Source organism: Elephas maximus, chromosome 19 (genome assembly GCF_024166365.1).
Source record: "Elephas maximus indicus isolate mEleMax1 chromosome 19, mEleMax1 primary haplotype, whole genome shotgun sequence".
NCBI classification, from domain to species: domain Eukaryota; kingdom Metazoa; phylum Chordata; class Mammalia; order Proboscidea; family Elephantidae; genus Elephas; species Elephas maximus.
In genome coordinates, this window is record NC_064837.1 from 45,829,733 (window position 1) to 45,853,528 (window position 23,796).

At 35.6% G+C, this 23,796-nt stretch overlaps 1 protein-coding gene across 2 annotated transcripts in view; it reads right to left on the minus strand.

Annotated features, from left to right (window-relative positions):
* Positions 1-23,796, minus strand: part of NPEPPS (aminopeptidase puromycin sensitive) — a 95,352-nt gene that overhangs the window by 13,425 nt on the left and 58,131 nt on the right. For both annotated transcript variants that reach the window (XM_049858773.1, XM_049858772.1), the window contains 13 exons: positions 21,188-21,309; positions 18,188-18,295; positions 15,674-15,874; positions 15,126-15,222; positions 14,982-15,015; positions 14,026-14,140; positions 11,461-11,625; positions 10,467-10,571; positions 9,749-9,809; positions 7,630-7,739; positions 5,005-5,068; positions 2,776-2,915; positions 945-1,079 (listed from right to left, as the gene is read on the minus strand). In XM_049858773.1, the coding sequence (XP_049714730.1) occupies positions 945-1,079; positions 2,776-2,915; positions 5,005-5,068; positions 7,630-7,739; positions 9,749-9,809; positions 10,467-10,571; positions 11,461-11,625; positions 14,026-14,140; positions 14,982-15,015; positions 15,126-15,222; positions 15,674-15,874; positions 18,188-18,295; positions 21,188-21,309 (1,457 nt within the window). The remainder of the gene's footprint in view (positions 1-944; positions 1,080-2,775; positions 2,916-5,004; positions 5,069-7,629; positions 7,740-9,748; positions 9,810-10,466; positions 10,572-11,460; positions 11,626-14,025; positions 14,141-14,981; positions 15,016-15,125; positions 15,223-15,673; positions 15,875-18,187; positions 18,296-21,187; positions 21,310-23,796) is intronic.

The following is a 23,796-nucleotide window of genomic DNA, read 5'->3' on the forward strand; positions in this document are numbered from 1 at the left end:
TGGCTTTGTTTTGTAATTTTCTTACTTTCAGAAAAGTTGCAAAAAGAGTTGGCGCCTTGGTTTTTGACAGAAGTTCTTTCAAAACTGGACCTGTAAACTGTGTCAACTTAACCCTGTCCTTTACTCATTTCTAAAAGAATGCAAATAGAAAGGTACAAATTCAGAGCCCTTTCAGAACTAACTAATAGAGTTAGGAAAAAGAACTTCTGTTACAGCAGCCAACTGCACAAACAGCCTGGGACAGGTCTCTCTCAGCAATGAGGTCAACAGATGTGAAGTTTTGTGCATCAATGCTAATCTGTGTTTATACAAAGAAGGAAACCAAAACTAATTACTACAGAGGAGAGGGGAAACTTAAGTCCAATTTAAATGGAAACTGGGAGGAATTTGACAATTTTATCATAGCCAAAGACATCTAGAAACTACCTAAGCCATGTTGGAGTCATAAAGATACTACTACTAATTTGCTGCCTTAAATTACTTTCGAAACAAAGCCAAATATAATTCTAAAGCTAATGGGCTATTACAATTTGAGAAATAACAGAATGCTAAAAAATTCTAGACTTTCCCAGAAAAGTACAATCCCTATTTTAGAAAAACATAAATCACTTTGAATTAATTATTAAAAAAAAAATTCTATCAGTAGAGAAGTTTCTTTAAGGCTCATACTATTTCTATTCAAAACAAAGAAATGTCTGCCTTATAAAGGACAGTTTAAAGACTGTTGCAAAAAATTGCTTAGAAGTGGGAAATAGGATTTGCTTCTGGTAAATTAAATTAATGTTAATTAATAAATAATTGTTTGCTCTAATCCCAAAGGCTATAGTTTAACCTTCAGGAAGAACCACATTCTTCTAATTATGCTTTAGTCAGACAACTCCTGAAAAAAACAAAATCCTTTAACCAACAAAATCCACTATACTACTTGAATGAGAGGTGCTCACCAAGGAGAAGAGGTCATTCTGTAGTCCAAGTCTATCTACTGGGGGCAGAGAAAGGTCACGAATGCCCGGTAATAAACTTTCCAGCATGGCCGAGCTGTACTGGGTCCGGAAAAACCCAACTGTTCCCAGGTTTAACTGAAAAGATATTCAATAAGCACTATTAGACATTTCCATTTATTTTTTAATCAACCTTTTGTAGGTGTGAAAGGAGCTCTGGTTTTAGATACATCTGATGAAAAACAACAAAGACCACATACACTAACTGACAGGGATTAAAATAAAACAACATTTAACGATAAAAATCAGCTGTCAAAGATGAATACAGAGGCAAAGAAAACAGAAACTTGAAATAGTGAGGGCCAAAGTAAGGGACAGTAGGAAGAATATGACAAGGAGGGAGGGAATAATGTGGGTAAAGGTCTATTTCTAATCCCAGGGGATACGTTTAGGTTTAGAGAAAATACGTACTGTATATAAAAACAAAGAGCCCTAGCGGTGCAGTGGTTAAAAGCTCTTGGCTGCTAACCAAAAGGTCTGTGGCTCGAACCCACAGCCGCTCCAAGGGAGAAAGATGTGGCAGTCTGCTTCTGTAAAGTCCACAGTCTTGGAAACCCTATGTGGCAGTTCTACTCTGTCTTACAAGGTCGATATGAGTCGGGCTTGACTCCACGGCGTTGGGTTTTTTATTTTTAATACATATAAAAACGCTTGAACAGTGGAATATGTGGAAGACTAAATCTTTACAAACATTGATCTACTGAGCCCAAAGCCTCAACAAGAATAACAATTTTCAGGTCCTAAATTTTAAAGAAATTACATGAGCCTAAAAGGCAATTTCATAAGATTTTCAGATTCACTGACTAACATTATTCTCTATAGGCTATTTATTAAGAGTCAAAAGATGTTTTTGAAAATATTACACAAAAATATTCTAATGATAAAACGATAGGATAAAATATTTTACTATTTATATGTAAGTAGTAAAAAAAAAAAACCCACAATTCTAATGTAACTATTATTTTATTGATTCTCTTTTACTGTAGGATTACCACCTTTATTTACCTAATTATAATCACAGTATACATGTAACTTTTTGCCTTATTTATTAGAAAATTTTCATTTTGCTACATAATTTTCCAGAGTATAATTTCAAATGGTAATATAATATCCCATTGAGTATATTTTTAAAATGTATTTTAAAAAGAGAAACAGCTCTTTTAAAAAAAGTACCAAAGTCTCAGGCAATGTGTAATTCTATTCAGAATCTATAAAAAAAAAAAGTTTGCAACAGATACTTTCATTACGAAAGGTCCAAAGTACAGAATACTGAAAAATATTTATTTATTGTTATTTTTGTGAAGCAATTTTTAAACACTTACCAACTAAATGAATTTCACATTCCAGTGACACAAACTGATTATTAAATGTCTGATCTCGTTTGATTATAATTATACAGATAGGACAACACATCATTGAAATTATACTGTCAGTACAATGACAAGGCAGTTTGGACTTGCAAGATGATAAATGTTTTGGATAACGTGATTTTAGACAGAGACTACTATTTTTTTAATCTTTAACCAACTCTACCCCTCTTACTGTTTACCTACCACTCCCTTACCTAACATACGCAAATCTCTGGACAATTCTATTTGGAAACTGGCCCTAAATTCACACAGGAAAGTTTAGAATTTTTTTTTTTTCCCTTCCATGCCCTAGTCTAAACTGAAGCAGCAGAATTTAGAGGCAGCCATGAGATGCCTAAAGGAAGTGAGAGAAGTAAACCAACTTAGGTTAAGATAAAAATGGCCATGCTATTTTTGGAACTCACCTTCACCCACTGGTCTGGTTTGACATTTTTCAAAACCACATTCATCTCTGGTTTGTCCATTAGAATTTTCAGTTTGGCAAGGCTGGAATCTTCACTAGTAGAGATTGTGATGGGTACCATCCACTGGGGACAGTCTTCTCCTTAAGCAAGAGAAGAACAAATAGAAAACTTGAAAAAGAATTTCACATGGGAAGAAATGGAAGGTAAGGTGAGGAGAGGGGACTGGTGTTGTTGTCCTGACCCTGGGCTTGAGTTTAAGTGCTAAGTCAATGGCTCATTTTTAGTGATACATGAACTCTGCCAGGTAACCTGAATAATACTAGTGCAGAGAAGAAGATAATTTACTAACAAAATCACAAAAGTCTAAAAAAAGAAGTTTACTCATTTATAGAATCATAAATGTAATGATTTTAATTTAATCATTCTTTTCCTTTTATAGAGCACAGAAATGGCAATAATTTTACTGTTAAACTGAGTAGGTGAAAGCTCTCACACAGCATTTGAGAACAAACTGAAAAAAAAAATCTCAAGTGCCGTTCTGAACAGGTGTATGTTACGGTTGTTAGTGGCCGCTGAGTCGGTTCTGACTCATGGTGACCCCATGTGTGTTCACCTCCTGGGAAACTGAAGGGTTGGATTTTGTTGTTGTGATATATTGGATACATCTCAGGAGCTTCTGGGTTCTAACACTGAGGAGTCATATCTAAAAGCCAAAGCTTTTGTAAGGCAGATACACTGTCTTAGGTGCCAGACAGTAAAACAGACTTTACATTAAGATGCAAAACAAAAGACAGTCGCTGTCTAGTACATTAATGCAGCTGTTTTATAAGTTAGCTTTATGCTACCAGGCTAAACCAAAATTAAAATCTCCTCTTGACACTTGGATATTTCAAGTTTTAAAGATGCTTATGTTGGTCACAGAAACCCTGGTGCCATAGTGGTTAAGTGCTACAGCTGATAACCAAGAGGTCGGCTGTTCAAATCCTCAGGCGCTCCTTGGAAACTATGGGGCAGTTCTACTCTGTCCTATAGGGTCACTATGAGTCGGAATCGACTTGATGGCAGTGGGTCTGGTTTTGGGTTTGGGATGTTGGTCACAGAGCATTAGGAAAACCTGTAAAACCCGTCAGTCCCACAATGCAGATTACAGGTCTAAGGCAGAAACAGCCACTGTAACACTAAGGGATTTGTCTAGATAATAAATCTGTCATGCGACTTGTCACACACATTCGTGACAAGAATAATTCTCAATGCTAAGGGAGGTCAGGGGTGGAAGGCTACACCTCTTAACTCCAAAAAAGTGTATCAGATTTTGGTGGGTAGAACATAAAAAGGCTTAAGGTGACCCTGGTGGCACAGTGGTTAACTGCCATGGCTGCTAACCAAAAGGTCAGCAGTTCGCATCCACCAGCCACTCCTTGTAAATCCTATGGGGCAGTTCTTCTCTGTACTATAGGGTTGCTATGAGTCAGAATCGACTCGATGGCAACGGGTTTCTGATGAGAATTACAATTTTAAAGGATGTGAGAAAGGTACAGAAAAACACTTCTTGATTTTTCATTTTAATTAATTTCCTGGGTAAAAAAGTCTAATGACATGTAGAAATATTTAGAAAAGCAGAGTAGAGTGGTAGTTCAGAGCCCAAGCTCTTGAAGCGAGACTACTTTTTTTCAATTCTCATACTTTAACTAATTTAGTAGGAAACCTCAGGCAATTTAACTACCCTAACTGTGCCTCAGCTTGCTCATCTGTAAAACAGAAATACCACCTGCCTTATAGGGTGCTCAGCGCAATGACTGGTACCTAATAAATCTGAATAATCACTGGGCTGGATTTACTTACTTACTATATCCAAGAATTAAAAAAAAAAAAAAAAAATCAGCCACCAACACAAACTCATATTAAGTCCTTTCTTAGGGATTAAGGCTTGGAGGCATCACTTCTTGGGTGTTCCTACTCTTCTTCGCTCCTTATAGCCGCCAATAACACACAGAGAGAAGGGATTTCAAAAGCCTAAGAATGTGATAAAACACTACAACTAGCTCATGAAACACCTTTTTTGACTTCCTAGATTTCATTTTTATTGTTACCATTTCCTTGTTCTTATTTAATTCTATTAAAAATACAAAAAAAAAAAAAAAAAAAGACAATTATTTCCTATTAGCTGGGACATTACTGGCATGTAATCCAAATTCATTGATCAGCTCCCACTTATAGCCACTGGCTTACCAACATATGGTCCACTGGCACAAAACTTCCTTTGGGACAACCTCAGTACTCTGTCATCTTCTACCTAAAGAAGCAAAATAAAGGCTATGGTAGTATTAACACTTTTTTTTTTTTGATGGGGGAGGGGAGTGCAACATTTTTGTGACAAAGTAAACTTTCACTTGACATTTCGGTCGAATGGCTCCTGAGTGCGCAAAATGCAATGGTGATGAAGACAATACTACAGGATGGGAGATAAGTCACTATTTCTCATTTGGCCTTCAAAATGACAATACTCTGAATAAAAGGTCAGGTTCTGTGTAATATGGCTCCTCAGAAGAGATGTACAAAAAATTGACAGTGAGGTTAGAAAAGGTTTCTAAAAGCTTTATGGTATTAAAGTTTTCAAAGGAATTAAAAAAAAAAAAAAAACCCAATAGTCGATAATAAATAACATCATAAAAATTTATTTTAATCTTTATAGACAACATTTCATCTAATATTGCCGGTTTCAAGAAATGGCAATATTAGATTAGCACATATGGATTCAATATTTGAGAATTCAATTTCAGGATGATTGATAAATATGAAAGAAAGCACAAATCTTGTTAAAGGATGACCTTTGTAGTGAAACACACACAAAAAAAGTGAAAGTAAAAAACCGCAGATAACTAAACAGCTAGAAGCAACACTGATGTTTTAAAAAAATACTTCAACAATATGCAGTTATTTGTTTCATTTATCATTTGTTACTATGCCCTAGAAGATTCAAAATAACACAAGATAAAACAGATTTACGATCACTTAAATCAAATGTAAAATAGAGCCAATGACCTTCAGGGATATAAACTGACTATAAGAGACAGAATTGAAATGTTAAGGAAAAATTTGAGTGAGGACACAATGGCTTGAAGTAACTACTAGGGAACTTCAATAGCACACCACTGATCAGTTACGTATCACACAGAGTTCACTGAAAAAGTTAAAAGCTGACTTTTAAATTGATTCAGGGTTAACACAAAAATATTTGAGTTTAGGGAATGTAAAGTGAGAAACAGATCATCATCAAAATATTACATGTACGGAGCTCTTCGATTCTTAAAGGAATTAAGAACCACAGGCAAGTAATATAAAATGGAGGATGAATTTGGCTGTGCTTGCCAACAACAAAAAGAAAGCAAAATCTTGAAGTAGCTGGGTGGAAAAGTTAATTGAGTCTCAATAATGCTGGCAGGAAATAAGGTATTAATGTTCTCTGTTCTAACTGATAAACTATTATGCTCTTAAACTGTGTTTTGCCTGGAGAAAAAATTACTGGCCTAATAGTCCGCTTTATGTGTAATAATTAGTTTAATAGTTTTGAGGTGTTGACAGTTTTTGAGGGAATTGCATTCCCAAAAGTGAAAGGAACAATCAATCATCTTTGTGTGCTATTATTCTTAAAACAGGCAGGTGAAGAGAAAACTACTCATGTATATGGAGGGTTGATGTTAAGTTCCATCAGTCATCTCCTATGACAGATCAGTTCAAAGAAAACTAGGAAGAAACAGAATGTTCACGATGGCGCGCCACTAAACTTACAGGCATTCTTTTCCACCAGATACGTCAATTGCAGTCCCTGAAGTGCCTTTTCAAATTCCTGCAGCCAACCTAACTAAGAGGCTCCCCACTCCAATGTGTATACTTTATTACAAAAAAGTCATACGTTTATGGTTAAGATGTGGCTTTGGAAGGGTACCTTGCAAGTCTCTGCATTAAAATGTCCCATGTAAATCTGAGTTCATTTTGGAAGCGTTCTGTTAACTTAGTGATTGTGATCTGTTAACTTAGTGAATGCTGCGTCGAGAAACTCTGCAATACATACTTAGCTCTACAGACAATGTAAGACCACAAGAACAAACACAGATACCAAAAAAAGAGCTATGAATCCTCCTCTCTAAAAATGAGTGGCAATTAACTCCCCATACAGCTCATGAAACCACGGCAAAGAAATTTAGGAGCAACAGTGTCCTAGTTTCATATAATAAAAAGTGAACTAAGATAAACTTTTTGATAGGCATTAAAGGTTGATGCATAAATCTCAGCCCTGTTGGAAGATGGCTCATTTTGTAGTAATCAATTCAGGTAACAGTTCAACTAATAAGAACGTGATTCTCATAAAAACCAACATTAAAAAAGTTATAAATGGTGTTGAATTTAACCAAATGCTTTTTCTACACCTACTGGGGTAACCATGTGTTTTTTCTACTTTATTCTGTTAATGTGGTGATTATGAATCAATAAACCAAAAACCAAATCAGTTGACATCGAGTTGATTATGATACAATGATTCATTTTTTAATGTTAAACTAACCTTGCATTCCTAAAATAAACCCCGCTTGGTGATTTCAGAATTATATCAACAAGTTTACAGTTCTTCCTCGGAAACAGTAAAAGTAGACAAGATTTTGTTTTCTACTACAGCATGTATAATTCTAATGATGTGGGGAGCAAATAATTTACTAAAGAGATAATAAGTCACTGACAAAAGAGTTGGTTTAAATGTCACCTAGAACATGTAAAGTATAGAAAAGAAATTTAATAAAATTGTATTGAATTTCATTTAACACAATATTAAACAAATTGAAGGACTTTTTATAAGTATACCTGTTCTGATTCCACATAAATGAGGGGGAATCCCATTTGTTTGGTCCAGGTATTCATCACAGCAGCTATGGGTTTACCACTAGCATTTTCTAAACTTTCCCAGAGATCCTCTAGAAGATAAACACAATGAAAATCTAAGATGTTTACATTTTTATTTTCCCAAAAAAACCAGAAATTTTATTTAATGCTTAACACTTTAGTATCACCACTGCTGACCAATTCCTTCAGGTTTAGAAAACAACAGTGGGTGCAATTACCCTCATTGCCCCATTAAATAAACTCTGTTATAAAAACTGGTCTTACATGTTAAGATGTTATTAACGGTGCCAATTTATAAGACATATTACAATACACAAAAGACAAAAAGATGACTTCAAACAAGAAGAAATGCAAACGAATGGAAACATGTTCAACATCACTACTAATAAATCATTCACAAACTTAAAGCCATTATACCAATTTGATTAACAAAAGTTAAAAAATACTTAATGCTAATGAGGCTGAAGTAAAATTCGTAATAGTCAAACATCACTTGTGGTAAGGAAGGTAAAACATAAATATAATACAGTGTGATAAATATAATAAAATGTGAAAATACATGCATATAATAAACATTAAAAGTGGTGGCGTGCACAGAGGAAAAGCACTTGAAGAAATATCATTTATCAGACAGAAAGGGGAAAAAAAGCATTCTAGGTAGACAGACTAAATGGTCTACGTACAAACAGTAAAGTATAAAAAAGACAGAAAATATCAATAACAGCACTATGCTCCATAAGGCCAGAGGCTGAAGAAAGTAGTCAGGGCTGAACTGTTCAAGGCTTACAAAGTCTTACAAAGAAGCACAAGCACAGACTCCATCTTGAAAGGAATGTGGCATCTCAAGTATTTTCAGTCAGTAGGTGATACAGTTAGACGTTCACTCACAGAAAAGTCAGTCTAACCTCAGTGTGAGAGAGAAACTTGAAACGAGACAGGCAAGGCAAGAAACAGTAAGTCAGCAGGCAACTGCAGAATCCCAGGGGAGAAACCAGGAAGGCATGACCATGGGGAAGGAGGGCCAATGAGGACAGACAGGACACAGGAAGTGCTGCAAGAGGATGAAGACCATGGACGGTAACTGAAATGTATATGAAGTGCCAATTGCCTTTCACATACAAAAAAAATGTGAAATGGTATGCCTTGCTATTCAAAATGTGGCCCATGAAGCGGAAGCACTGGCTTTGCTTCACCTAAGAACTTGTAGGAAATGCAGGCTCTAAGGCACCACCCCAGACCTTCTGAATTAGAAACCTGTTAACAAGCACAGACTTCCCCACACACGCACATATAGAAGACTTGGAAGATCTGCACAAGTACATTTTCTCTAGCTCTGCTTTAAGGAAAAGAACAGATCTCCATTTCATAAACTAAAGAGGAAATTTATGGGGGAGGGGTCTTACAGATGGGAGTGTGGGGAGCAGTCAATGTTATATACTGGCCAGAACAAAGAGGCAAATACTGTATTTTTAATTCAAAGGCCACTAACCCCAGGAACAGCTCATGCTCAGGCCTCCTGTCACCTTTGTCCTTCTATGAGACATAAACTACCACAAACCTTCCTATCTTTTGCAATATTTTTGTTCACTAAAGAAGTCAAAATTCCAAATCAAGCTCTTTTTCATAATCAAGTAACTCTGACATATTTTTCCTTTTGATTCTGATATCCAAATACAGACCACTTTACATTAAAAATTTTAAAATTTTACTACACTGAAAATCTCTAGTTTTAAGAGTTCATTCCTAAAAATGAGTAATCTACAGCTATTTTAAATGACCAATTTCGGACAATAAAACCAACCAATTACCAAAAAGAGCAAGCTCTAGAAGGTAAACAGAACTTCCTTAGACTCTAAGTGGTGAACTACTGAGCTATGGAGAGTAGAATACTGGAGGACAACCAAAAGGATAACGGGTCCTGATCCAATGGTTTACTAGATGGCTTCAAATAGGTCAACTTTATTTCCTATCCATCACATGGGAAGTTAAGCATTTAGTACAAAAAGAAAATCCCATTCTGGATAGAATGTCAATACTTTTCTTTATCTCTTCATTCCCAAATCCAGCTATTACAGATTACCTGTGGCAGCGTTTTTTTGTTGGAACTTCATTAAGTACATGTTCATTCCTTTCTTAAAGTCCTGAGAAAACATAATTTTTTAATTTCAGGAAAGTCGGATCTCAGAATTTATACAGCATATTTGCATATTAGTACACAAAAGCAAATTTCTTCAGGGTCAGACATACTTAAAAACGTATTTCCAGCCAAAGATTAGACAGGCCCATAAAACAAAATGAGACTAAATGGGCATTTCAGCCCAGGAGCAAGGATGAGAAGGCAGAAGGGGTCAGGAAAGTTGGTAATGGGGGAACTCAAGGTCGAGAAGGCGGGAGTGTTGACATGTATGTAGTAGAGTTGGCAACCAATGTCACAAAACAATATGTGTATTAATTGTTTAATGAGAAACTCGTTTGCTCTGTAAACCATCTAAAGTACAAAAAAAAAAAAAAAATCTGATGCATCCTACCTTTTAAGAATGCATCTTTACCTTGTACCACTGCTTTGAAATTTTATACAGTCTCCCATCCCCCACCCCCAAACATACCTGCACATCATTCATCTAAGGAACCATTATAGTCAATATGAAATGAAAAGTAGACAAGCCAGAGCATGGTAATGTCCCTCTGGATTCTAGAAAAATTATCTAGGAACTTATTCCAATTAGAATAAAATGGTATGCAAAACACTACAATTTCACCATAAAAGAACGGAAGATTTTAAAAAATAACTTTCTTACCTTATCCCCAATGTAGTCATGCAGCATCCGGATGACAGATGCACCTTTGCTATATGATATTGCATCAAATATCTCGTCAACCTCAGACGGATGGCCCACACTGACCTGGCAGACAGTGTGATTCAGGGTTATGACAGGAAGCAGACAGCCTGCAACACTGAATTACACAAAAAGCTTTCTAGGAAAACCCTTCTAACTCATAAGATACTTTTCTGCCCTTAGCTCACTCATAATGCCTAATCACTACATAATTACAACTAGAATGCATAGATACTACACTCAAAAAAATGTAGTAACTAATCCTAGTAAAGTGGAATACATAACGTTTGAGTAGCCCTATCATCTCCTAAGGCCTGGGTTCCAGTCCTGGTTCACCTCTGCTGGGAGACAAGTCACTATGGATCTGTTTATTCTCGAGGGGAGAAAGGAAGGGCGAGATGAAAAACATTTGATTTCTTGCACTAATTATACTGGCTTGCAATTATATAAGACCTTGTCAAATATGCCAAACAGGATTATAACTCTAGCTCTTGGGAGGCAAAATTTACACATACAAACTAACCAAAGTAAGGATAGGCTAAGTCAAGAGAATTAAAATTTTGAAAAAACAAACAATAATAACAATAAAAGGCTATGTTCAGAACTTTCCTGAAACAAACAATGGAATCATAGTGTTCCTCTAAGCCTGTTATCCAACAGGTATGATTTTCCCATACCACTCAATAAAAAAAGTATTTAGTGAATGCTTATAGGTTTTTTATAGGTACATAGTGCTTGCCTATACAAAGACCAAATTTTTATAATGCCTATCTTAAAAAGAAACATTAATTAGAACTTAGTATTGTTAGATTTTTCAAGACTGGAAATATGAACTATAAAAACAAGTAAAGTGAAATCTCCCATGTAATTTTCTCTTCTTTTCAGAGTCCGAAGTGTCTCTATACCACTGAAAATGAGAGCAGTCAAAGACCAGTTATTGGTAAGTATGGCTCACTTCAATAGGATGGCTATTATCCAAGGCATCAAGCTCCTGGGCACGGGTATAATCAGCAGAAACAAACTGAGTCCAGATATCATACTCTGGGAAGCAGTGGTCTACACACAGATATTCAATCCAGGAAGCAAAGCCTTCATTTAACCAAAGATGAGTCCACCATTCCTAAAAACAAAAGATAGAAATATGTTTTCTTTAAAAAAGCTTGTCATTCTACTAGTTTGAAAAACTCACGTGTCCAAAACTCACTATACTCCAAACCTAACAAATTAATGAACTAAAATTCAATTCAAAATGTTTAGTAAATAACTCACATCTCTGAAAAAAAGAGAAGCCTAAAAAGAGATGCCAAGAAAGGCCAACTGGTAATATTAGAATTATGCCTGAGGGACATTACCAAAACATTGCTAAGTTTAACTTTTTACTACCAAAGGCAGAAAAGATGGGGGGCAGGAGGACACAAAAAATAAACTCACATGTGCAAGGGGGGAAGAGAGTGAATACATGTTGGCAAGAGCAGAGATGAAAAATATCACTGTATAAAATTTAAAGAAAACAGGGTCAAGCAAGGAAAGGTGGCGGCTATTTCCACAATGACTAGGAAAAGCCGTTGTTGACTGATGGGCTAAAGTCTCTAGATAAATAGAAAAGCTGTACTGCTGATATAAGAATTATGTGAAATTATTAGAAATGTTGTGGCAGTAAGTAGTTCAGTAATGAACGGTGTTTAAACATTTATGGGGAACTAAAATTCTCAACTGTTAGTACGAATTTATAGCGAGTAGAATGGACAAAGAACATACTGGGTCAGAGATAAAATAAACTTTATAAAAAAGAGAGATCTGAATCTAATTTTCATTAGAGTCGATTAAATCTCCTGAAAACAAAGCAATACATGAACGCAACACAGATGCTAAAGAACTAATGCAATGGTGAAAACAAAATGGCTTCTTGAAATTCTGAAAACAGCAAGTATTTTCAATATTAAGTGATAATGTGGCTATGTGTCTAAGTGCTTTATACTATTCAACTAGTAGTCTCCACAAAGATAAGCTGGTACAAAGCTAAACCTAGCCTATCTGTAAGCCCTTGGAATTTCAGCTTATGAAAAAACTGGCACCTAAGAGCTAGAATGCTGTTATTGTTGTTGGGTGCTATCAAGTCAATTTTCGACTCATAGCAATTCCACATGACGGAGGACTGCCCATAGGGTTTTTTAGGCTATAATCTTTATGGGAGCAGATCACCAAGTCTTTTTCCTGCAGAGCCCCTGGGTGGGTTTGAATCGCCAACCTTTAGCAGCCAAGCGCCTTAATACCTAGAATAGCTACCCAAATCCAGTAAAAGGTTGTTTAAAGGCGATATGAGAATGTGCATTTCCCCTACTAAAATTTATAGCTGGTGGTTTCAAACCAACATTATGAAAAATAAATATTTTCTCAAAGCTGAGCAAAAATATTGTTTACTGGAAGTAGCAAACTTGGTGCTTAGGAGAAAGGAACACTTCTGCACCCCTAAATATCCAAAGCAAAAGGAAGGAGTTTACTTTCAAGCGTTGACTTTCTTTAGAAACTCTCTCAGACATTGTTAAATGTCTTATTTTCTTGTTTATTTCTGTGACATATGGAATTAACTGATATCCAAGCTGGGTTCTGCTTTTTGACAGCCTAAATTCTGCCAGGTAATTTGGCTGGCCCCAAAATCTCCAGTTCTTTTGTTTATTAAGCCCTGTGCTTTCAAGCTCTAACATTGTTGGCTTCCAAAGATAGTATTTATTTAGAATAAGAGTGAAAGGTCTAGACTGAAGGGCAGAGATCATTCACTGCAAACATTTTAATAAACAAATGTTTCAATGGTACAGAAGGAATTTTTAATTCACCTTAGATGCTCTGCAGTTTTTTTTGCTTTTATTTCTATCCAATTTCAATTTAACATTTTAGGCAATGGAAAAACTAACTCCTATGAACATTTTAGAGCCCTGGTGGCACAGTGGTTAAGAGCTTGGCTGCTAACCTAAAAGGTTAGCAGTTTGAATACACCAGCTGCTCCTTGGGAACCCTATGGGGCAGTTCTACTCTGCCCTATACGGTCGCTACAGGAATTGACTTGATGGCAGCGGGTTTGGTTTTTGGTTTTTTTCAAAGAACATTTTGACCTAATCAAAGATCAGTTTATTATTTATCAGTTTACTTTTCAACTAGTGCAGTACGTAATAAGTATGAATTAAAAAAACTACAGTTAACCTCGAATCTCAATGCATGAAGTCAATCATCTCTAAGAGGAATCTCTTTCTCTCATCCAAATTAGTATCTTGACTTATTTTCCCCATTTGCAGGCAAATTCTAGGTCAGTTTAAGGAGTATTTTCTGTGAAATGAAGATTGTCTACACGCTCTTGACCAAAACAGAGATTCTGATAAACATTTTTCAAGATGGACCTTTTAAAATAAATTTTTTCTATTATTTTTAGCACAATGCTCCAGCCAAACCTGGAATACTGTGTAGCCAAAATAATGTGCTGCAGGATGAAGATAAATATATTTGAGCACTTAAAAATATTAAATACCATAGTAACAAGATTTCCAAACCATTGATGGGCGAGTTCATGTCCTACAACCAGAGCAACCCACTGGCGTGATGAAGAACAGGAGTTTTTTGGATCAATAAGCAATGCAGTCTCCCTGTATTTAAAAAAAAAAAAAAAAAACTGAAACAATAAAATAAAAGTATTGCAATAAAAGCTTGCATGCACAAGTTGGGAAGATTCAAAACTGTAAATGAGACGGTGAAGTCTGCCTTCAGAGATGTCAAGAAAACATTTCCTCAGAGTATACAGGATAGAAAAAGTTCCAGGAAGATTAAAGACTACTCCAATAAAATTCATACAACAAAAGATCGAAGATGTGACACAAGTTTAATTATATGTTTGCTGATAGGACAGAAGCCTGAATTTTTAAGAAAGCTTTGTCTAAGGGATTAGAGATTACTGTGCTAGAGATAGAAGACAGTCCTCCCATTAAAAGAAGGGGAATAGGGAGAGGGAAGGGGGGAGAGATGCATTCCACAATCCCAAAAAGGACACTAAACACGCTGTCCAAAACTTAGCTCATGTAGAAGGCAAAAACTTGTTTACAGATCCTGCTTTAAAAAGTATACAACCCACATGTTTATACTGTGGTGACAGACATGTAAAAACTTGGCTAGATTATATGAAAGTAGGGAGGGTTCTTCAAGCAGGATAAATAACTATGAAACTACTGGAAGGAAGAGAAGGCACCAAAATTAGAAACTCAGCCAAGAATGTATCTAAAATTCTACTTGGGCCAGATGCTCATTTTAAAATCTTACACCCTCAGATAGTAGCACCAGAGGGGGTCCATCTGCATTCCTGAAATGTACATAGAAAGGAAAATTTACAACAGATCACAAAGTAGAAGCTGCTCAACTGTGATCAGGAGTGAAGCCCTTATGAAATCAGTGATTGAAAAGATAAGCAGGGTAATGAATGTATCATTAACATACCTATAAGTAACAAGGCCCCAGTTCTCCATGGCACCTTCATAAAATAAATACAAACATTTATTGATATATACATACTTATTCCTCAAAGTCAAAAAATTCAAGAAAAGCTATTACAATTCAGCAATAAAATGAAATTTACTTTACCAGCTGCAAAGTCTGCAATAGCAATGAGATCAATTTTAGGTAGAGGATAAGGAACATTGAAGTAGTCCTTATAAAAAGGCAGGGTTTTAGCAGCAACCTATAAAAGCATAAAGAAAAGTACCATCTGATAAATATTTTATTGTAATTCACACAGAAATTCACAAAGGAATCCTGTTGCAGGCCAAGATATCTCAAGTTACTAGAAACCAATCCCCAGGAGTCTATCTCCAAAGACCACCTTAGCCCAAGGTTTTGTACATATTGGCTCAACTTTACGCCATTTCTAACTTGGTGTGAAGAATATATCTTTTTCCACCCATTTCCTGGATAAATAAATTCCACTCATATTCTTTTACATCATTATCTTGTAAAATGTTAACGCAACACCAAGGTCGGTATTCCCAAAATTCTATTAAAGAATAAAACCAAAGTAGCACAACAAGTTTTAGATTCAATTATAAATAACTGTACTAATAATTAATCAGAAATGTAAATTCCCCAACCTGGAGTTATGGACTGTTGGAACAATCCTCTTCAAGTACATTTACCTCTAAAGCAAATTTTCCTTGCTCTGCTTTGCCAACAGGGGTGTAAACACGGACACACACACCATCTTTTGACCTTGTTTCTACAAAGTCGTATTCACCCACAACAAACGCCACTAGGTATGTAGACATGACAGGTGTCCTGGCAAACTTCACTTCCACTAAATTTTCATCATCAGGGTATGGTTTCCGGTCAATTACATTCTTAAAAGAAAAAAAAAAGGAAAACAGTTACATTAAATACCTTCGAGCAAACACTAACCGAAAGACGGCAGGCTTGATTGCCTGTCCTCTGCTTCTACCACTGCTTAATTCTCTACCCCAACTCATCCAGTGCTTTTACACTATCAAGGTCTTTCCTTTTAAGAAGCAAAGTGATCTGATAAAGCACTCACGCTATAAGGAGGTGGCGGCTAAAGTGTTAAACCTACCAGGAACTCAAAAAAGGAATCAACTTTTCTTGAATGCCTATCATGTGCCAGGTATTAGGGTGTTCTAGAGGCTCTGGTGGTGCAGTGGTTAAGAGCTACAGCTGCTAACCAAAAGGTTGGCAGTTCAAATCCACCAGCTGCTCCTTGAAAACCCTGTGGGGCAGTTCTACTCTGTCCTATAGGGTCGCTATAAGTCAGAATCGACTCAAAGGCAACAGGTAGCTAGTAGTAGGGTGTTGTAAGTTAAGACCTCAATACTTTTCAAGTGAAATAAGGATGGGAGACAATTATTAATAAAAATAAAATGTATCTGTGGAATCCACCATTTCAAAGAGAACAGATTTCCAGATCTAGAGCATTCTCTGTACCAAGGTTGGCTCTAAGTAAACCTATGAAGAAACCACGACTTTACCTTTAAAAACAAAAAAATTGCCTTCGAGCTGATTCTGCCTCATGTGTGTCAGAGTACAACTGTGCTCCATAGGCTGATTTTTTGGAAGTAAATTGCCAGGCCTTTCTTCCAAGGCACTTCTAAGCAGACTCCAACCCCCAACCTTCCGGTTAACAGCTGAGCATGTTAACCATTTGCACCACCCAGGGACTACACTTTACCTTTAGAATTCTCAATTTTTCTTTGATGTTCTCCCTCTTTTCCCCATTCAGGTTCTTGGTTTAGTTTCCTCAAGCTCTATTCTATTCTTTCTTCTAAGGAAGACTTGCTCAAGAACATATCTGATAAATTCATTCATTCTGAAGTGCAAATGAATATTCCAGTTTAATACAATAGCTTCCTCTCTGAGAATATTGAAGACAAGAACAGCATTCTACTCATGGAATTCTCTCCACCCATAAAGGAAGGCAAGAGCCAGTTATTTTGGGGTGGAGTAGGCTTTTTCAAGTTTCCCAGAGTCATACTACAGGCTACTGGCTATTTTCTCTCTTAAACAAGGTAGTTTTAGACAATACACTTCAAGCAGTGACTGTTTATTTATGAATGAGATCAATGACATGGGTGAAGAGAGCATATTCCAAAAACACAATCAGCCAACAATCTAAATACATTTCATTACGTGTCTGTATCTTTTGGTATTTACTAAGAAAGTTAGACCTTTTTCTTCCAGGTGATATTCTATTAAACTCATCACTTATTTAGATCTCCAAATTAAAAGAAGTAGATAATCCTATTATTATGGGCTAAACTGTGTTCTCTAAAAATGTGTGTCAACTTGGCTAGGCCAGGATTCCCAGTATTGTGTGGCTGTCCACCATTTTATGATCTGATGTGAATTTCCTATGTGTTGTAAATCCCACCTTTATGATGTTAATGAGAAAACAAAACCAAACCCGTTGCCATCGAGTCGATTCTGACTCATGGCGACCCTATAGGACAAAGTAGAACTGCCCCATAGGGTTTCCACAGAGCGCCTGGTGGATTTGGACTGCCGACCTTTTGGTTAGCAGCCATAGCTCTTAACCACTATGCCACCAGGGTTTCCATGTTAATGAGGCAGGATTAAAAACCCATTGCCATTGAGAGGCTGTGAAATTAATGAGGCAGGACTCAATCTACAGGATTAGGTTGTATCCTGAGTCAATCTCTTTTGAGATATAAAAAAACTGAGCAGAAAGGAGAGGGACTTCCTACCACCAAGAAAGCAGAGCTGGGAGCAGAGTGCATCCTTTGGACCCGGGGCCCTGTGCTGAGAAACTCCTAGACCCAGGCAAAGATTGATGACAAGGACCTTCCCCCGGAGCCAACAGAGAGAGGAAGACTTCCTCAAGATCTGGCACCCTGAATTCGGACTTCCAACCGCCTAAACTGTGAGAGAATAAATTTCTCTTTGTTAAAGCCATCTACTTGCGTTATTTCTGTTAGAGCAGCGCCAGATAACTAAGACACCTACCGAATAAGGCACTTAAGAAAAAAGAAAAATAAGGCTCATTAGAACAAAGAAAACTAACATTTGTGCTCCTGTTATATACCAAGCACTGTTCTAGGTGGTTTCATGTTATTCCATTTAAGCAGTAAACTAAGTATGCTAAAAGCTTATTAAAATTTTAAATATACTTACGAACACATACATACCATGTTTGATAAAGCTACTCTGTCTTTAGGAACAACCAATGAAATATCAAAAGTTGCTTTGATGGCAGGCTCATCCCAGCAAGGAAAAGCCCTCCGCGCATCAGTAGCCTTAAGAAAAAAACACGAAATAAGAATATTACTGAATTAACCTAGCAAGCTATTTCACGAAGCAACAGCCATCTCTCTCTTTCTATCACTCCCTCCTTCACTTATTCAAATATATACTTTCTACTCTGCCAGGCAATGAGCAACTGATAACAAACAAAATACAGTGCTTGCTATTATTACCACGCCAACAATTCTCTAGGAAACAAGTCTGCTCAAGATCTTAATTTATACTGTTAGAAACATTTACAATCTTATTTTTGTTTTTATAAAGCATCTCAAATTTAATACAAATGGCTTCATCAATAATGCTCACGCAATACAGGGACAGGAGAGTCAACAGTACGTTGTAGGAATTCAGAGCTGGGAAAATAGGAAAGGCTGCCTCCCTGGCTTTTTTTTTTTTTTTTTAAATAAAAACAAAAATATTTTCAGAGTCTTTAACGTGCTTTGTGTTTTATCTGGAATGGCAGCAATGGGAATAAAGATAAACACTCTATTAATTCAAACAGGTCATTCACTAAATGGTATTTTTATATACTGTACATAAAACTATCACCACTTGATCTACCTAAAGGGACCTCATTCTTTAAAAATGAAAAAAGGGTGAACATTTGCTAAAGCAAAATAAATTTAATCATTCAGCTGAATACTCCCAGTAATAAAAGAAACTTTGGTAAACAGAACAAAATCACAAAATGGAACCAATGACAAGATTCTGCACCATGAAAGGAGGTATCGAAATATGCAGAACTAGAGGAAGCACATATTTCTGAAACAGGTTTTCTCCAAGAAAAAAATTTTAGATTCCTGTTTGCACAAAGAAAATAAATCATGAAGTCTATCAAAGAATAAATAAGACATCTGAAAAGTAGGCAGAGCATAAGGAAAGAAATAATAGCACAGAAAACTTTAAATCAGAAGAAGCAGGAGAGAAATGAGTTTATGCTACAGAAATGAATAACATGGAAAACAAATTCAAAAGTTTCTAAAATAGTCAAAGGACAAAGTGATGAAAGCAATCAAAGGTACATCGGTGAGACAGACCCTAGAACTAAATCTAGTATTAACTGACGGTCCTGAAAAAGAGATCAGTACACTGAAGATGTGCTAGAGGAAAACTCTGCTACATTATAAGACAGACCTGAATCTGAAAATGAATAGGAAGTCACCAAGTACGAAGCAAATTAATGAAAAGTGAACACTTGGTAAAAAACTTTAATTTTCCAGGTCAAATAAATAATTTTACAAGCATCCAGAAGGAAAATATGTATATATATATATATATATATATATATATATATAACCTACAAATGGAGAAAAAACATTCTAGCCTATGACTACTTCCTTAACAAAATGAGATGCCTAAGATATTTCAACAATATCTATACAAAGGGAAAAATTTTAAGTCAACTGTACAACCCTTCAACTGCAGTTGAACAAGTTGGGTTTATTACTCATTGTAGCAAGGGAGAACACACATCATAGGGAACCACAGAGTGTCTAAGTAAGAGTGTTAAGAAAGAAACGTATTACTCAATTTGGATTTTGTTTGGGTGATTTGAGGTAGGACTAAGGAAGCAGGGATTCACTCAAGAGAGTGTTCTCAGAAAGCGGGGGCAATTCTACAATTGGATGTCTCAATAAATCTTATTTTTTATAGGGAGGGCAGACTTGAGCAAGGTTGCTAAAGCTTTAATTGGTAAAGTAGTTACTCATTTTAATCAAGAGAGGGGATGTTTGGTACTTTGTGAGTGGCACAATGACCTTGTTTTTGTCTATGCTTAGAAGAAATTATGAAGTAGCTTTGTTTTGTCTTACTTTATCACAGTCTCAGAGAAACCTTGCCTGAGGGTGGTATTCTGTGAGACTGTTTATATCCAACAGGGGTTAGCTGTGGGTGCCAGGACAGCTTCCAAATGTCAGGGGCTGCTCTTTTTCCTTTTTTTCATCAATAAATCTATACACTTAGTAAAACTGATCATGTACAAAGGCAAATGAAAGGTTTTCAGATATGTAAAGATTCAGGAAATATATCATTCATGTACCCTCCCTAAAAAAAAAATTTTGAAGACTCTCTAGTCAACCACCAATAAAATAAAAATTGATTTAGAGACATGCTCCAGGCAATCATTCCAGAATAAAGTATTCAAAAGGACCAGAAATGAGCACTGGAATCATTTAAACATAGAATTAAGTTTAAATAATGTTTTATAACAGAAGGCAAACAAAATAAAATCCTTGAAAGAAAGACACATCAAGTAGTAAACTTGATCTAAAACTTCAGGCCATACAAAACAAACAATACATGGATATGTGCAGAAATATAAGCATGGATGCCATCAGTTTTTCCCATAGTAAACTGTTATCCATATTGAAAAATACAGAAATAAATCTAATTAGGTTTAAAGTACACTAGAAACAAGTTTTATAACTTGCAAATACCTTAAAAGTAAAAAAACAAAGGTAATATAGCAAGACAAACAGGGAATGTCGAAGAAGCAAAGGAATGCTATACACTACCATTATTAACTTAGTAGGAAAAGCCACAGGTGTCAAATACTAAGAGGGTGATTCTAATTAAAAATAATTATATTCTTGCTCAGTATACAGTATAAAAGCAATTCAGGTAACTAAATTCTGCCCAAACAACTGTATATAATTATTCCTCAACCTGCGCCCGTCATTATCTCCTTTCTATAGATGGAGACAACTTAGCTGAATTAAAAAAAAAAAAAAACTCCAAAACTGTGACTACAATAATGGCTAAAAGTACCTAGCCTCAAACAATCACCCCAAATAATAAAATAAAAATTACCCAACCAAAGCCCACCCTTTGTCACAATGCTTAATTTAAGAATTACAGTATTTTAGAGATAAATGCCCCATACCTACCTCAAACTGTGTGACAGCAGCATAGCGCACCTCTCCAGAAGGGGTAGTATATTTACTTCTATAGAAACCCTTCATTTTGTCATTCAGCTCTCCAACAAAATCTATCTTTAAGGTTCCTGTACCTGTGATTGAAGATAAATGAAAACCACTTTTATGGAAATGTTAAGTACAAGTTATTGAAAATATGTTCTCAAGATACTACATTAGATTATATTAGATTCAACTGACTATTTACAATGTTCAAATCATTCCTTCCTCTTTCAAATACTTCTCCTGGCATTGGAGAGAACATAGTATCTACTAAAATAAATGGTAGACTAATCCTAAATTAAACCTTTTGACAGACATGTTAGGGCGACTGCTTAGAAAATTCTTTAACTTTATGAACTTAGTCTCAAATTATCATTACATGAAGATAAAAACAAGAAAGAAATGAATTAAGAACCTGACACATGCTATTGTGTGTGGTGCTTTTTAAAAATGGTGTTTAAATATTTGTACACTTCAAGGTACGTACTGTCTCCATTTTTTTAAATGAGAAAACTGAGGCTGAAAAAACTAACTTGTTCAAGGTCACACAATTAGTAAATGGCAAGCAATAAATAAAAATTTAGGCTTAATCCAGAGTTCATACTTTTTGCCAATCACACCACATTACACTTCATTTATCTTTAGCTCTTTTAGACAACTTCATGTACAGGAAAAGAAATGTAGCCAATTACTGTATCATTAAGACAAGAAACTAGTTCAATCCAAACAGAACACTGACCCCATAATTCTGTAAAGATTTGATCAGCAACAGCACATAAAACAAACTCTTACAGATACCTCAACATTTGAAACATGATAACATTAAAGAAACACTTATAATCAATAAATTATTAAATACTAATAAAAATGTAGCCTAAATATGCATTATATTCTTGTATAAGAGTAAAATCAATTTATACCTATTCCTCCCTTATCGACTCATTATAAAATATTTCACATTTATGACAATAGTAAAAAAATCTACTATCCGACTATTTTGTGCACTAACAACATACGTTTGGCGGTAAACCTTTCATGATCAGTGGGACATACAGTGCCCTCCTAAATTTTCCACCTCTAAGGTCCAGAGGGACATGTGTGTTCCTCATACTATTTTGTGATCTGATGTGGTCGTCCTCCATTTTTGTATAACAACCTGGTCTTTGGAACCTAACCATGTCAATAAGCGAGGAGCAGGTGTAGTTAAAATATGAGTTATTTGAGAGTACATATACTTTCTTTCATAATAGAAAGAAGATTTACAACTATTATCTAGTAGTCATTTGCTAAATTGAGAAATATGGTAAGTCAATAATCCCACTCTACATTTTACAAATCAAGTCACAAAAAACAGAAAAATGTTGACTCTGTAACTGATCCTTTTAAAGTGTCTATTTATATCAGAGTCTAGAGCTTCGGAGTCTAACCAATCAAATATATGGTATGACTATAAAACCAAGTGTGTCTATGAAGAAATCAAACTGATTTTCTTATGTGCCTCAAGCTGGTACTGGAAGTAACTGTAAGTAAAATTTCACACCTTTGGAGCAGAGTCATCACCGAAGAAACTATCAAATTCCTACTGTAATCATGCTTGCAGAGGGTGGGGGGACCCACACCAAAGTCAATTAAGTAGAAGCTTGTGGTTGTTATTTTTTAAAAAAAAAATCAGATATCCATGAATGTATGAAGAGGACCATGCATACTTTTTTTTTAAGAGAATGACAGATTACTGGGGAAGTCAATATGAACACAGTGGAAAAATCTGAAAGGCTGCAGAGAGAGGGAATATGCAGCACCTGCTTAACTGGTACAGAGTTTCCTTTCAGGGTTATAAATATGTTTTAGAGCTAGACAGACGAATATGTTTTGGAACTAGATAGAGGTGGTGGTTGCACAACAGGGTAAATGTATACTAAATGCCACTGATTTGTCACTACAATTGTTAATTTTATGCTATGTGAAAATCTGCCTCAATAAAAACAAATCCGAAAGAAGCTTTCTCTAAAAAAATCACTGATTTATTTTCTTAAAAAGCAAATGTATTCACATTAATAAAGCTTATAAGGAAGGTGTAACAGATTATTTAACCCCCCCCAAAGTTCCCTTTAAAGAAGGATGGAATTTTATGTTAAAATTCCGTAAGAGGAATTGGCTAGTCTGTTTTCATTAAGTCAACCCCTAAGATGTCTTTTATATAAGTCACATTCCATGGTAAATCTACTTTCAACTGTTCTATTTGGAATAAAAGTGGGTATAAAACTCATAACTAAATAAGAAAGGCTGTTTACACTTTTACTTGGTTTTAAATCTCCAAGGCCATGAAATCATAACAAGATATTGACAGTGACCATTTCCAAAAAGTGGAATACTAATCAAAATACAAAGTATTGGGAAGGGTTATTATCTGAAATTCAAACAAAACACAAATTAAAGTTTTAAAAATATCATTAACGAATTCGATTAGTGTCATATTATGTAATACTAATTACAAACTATTTATTATTAGTATAGTAGAATTTTAGGGGCAAGAGGAGAGATGAAACTTTTTAATAAAGCCCACATACCAAATTTACACC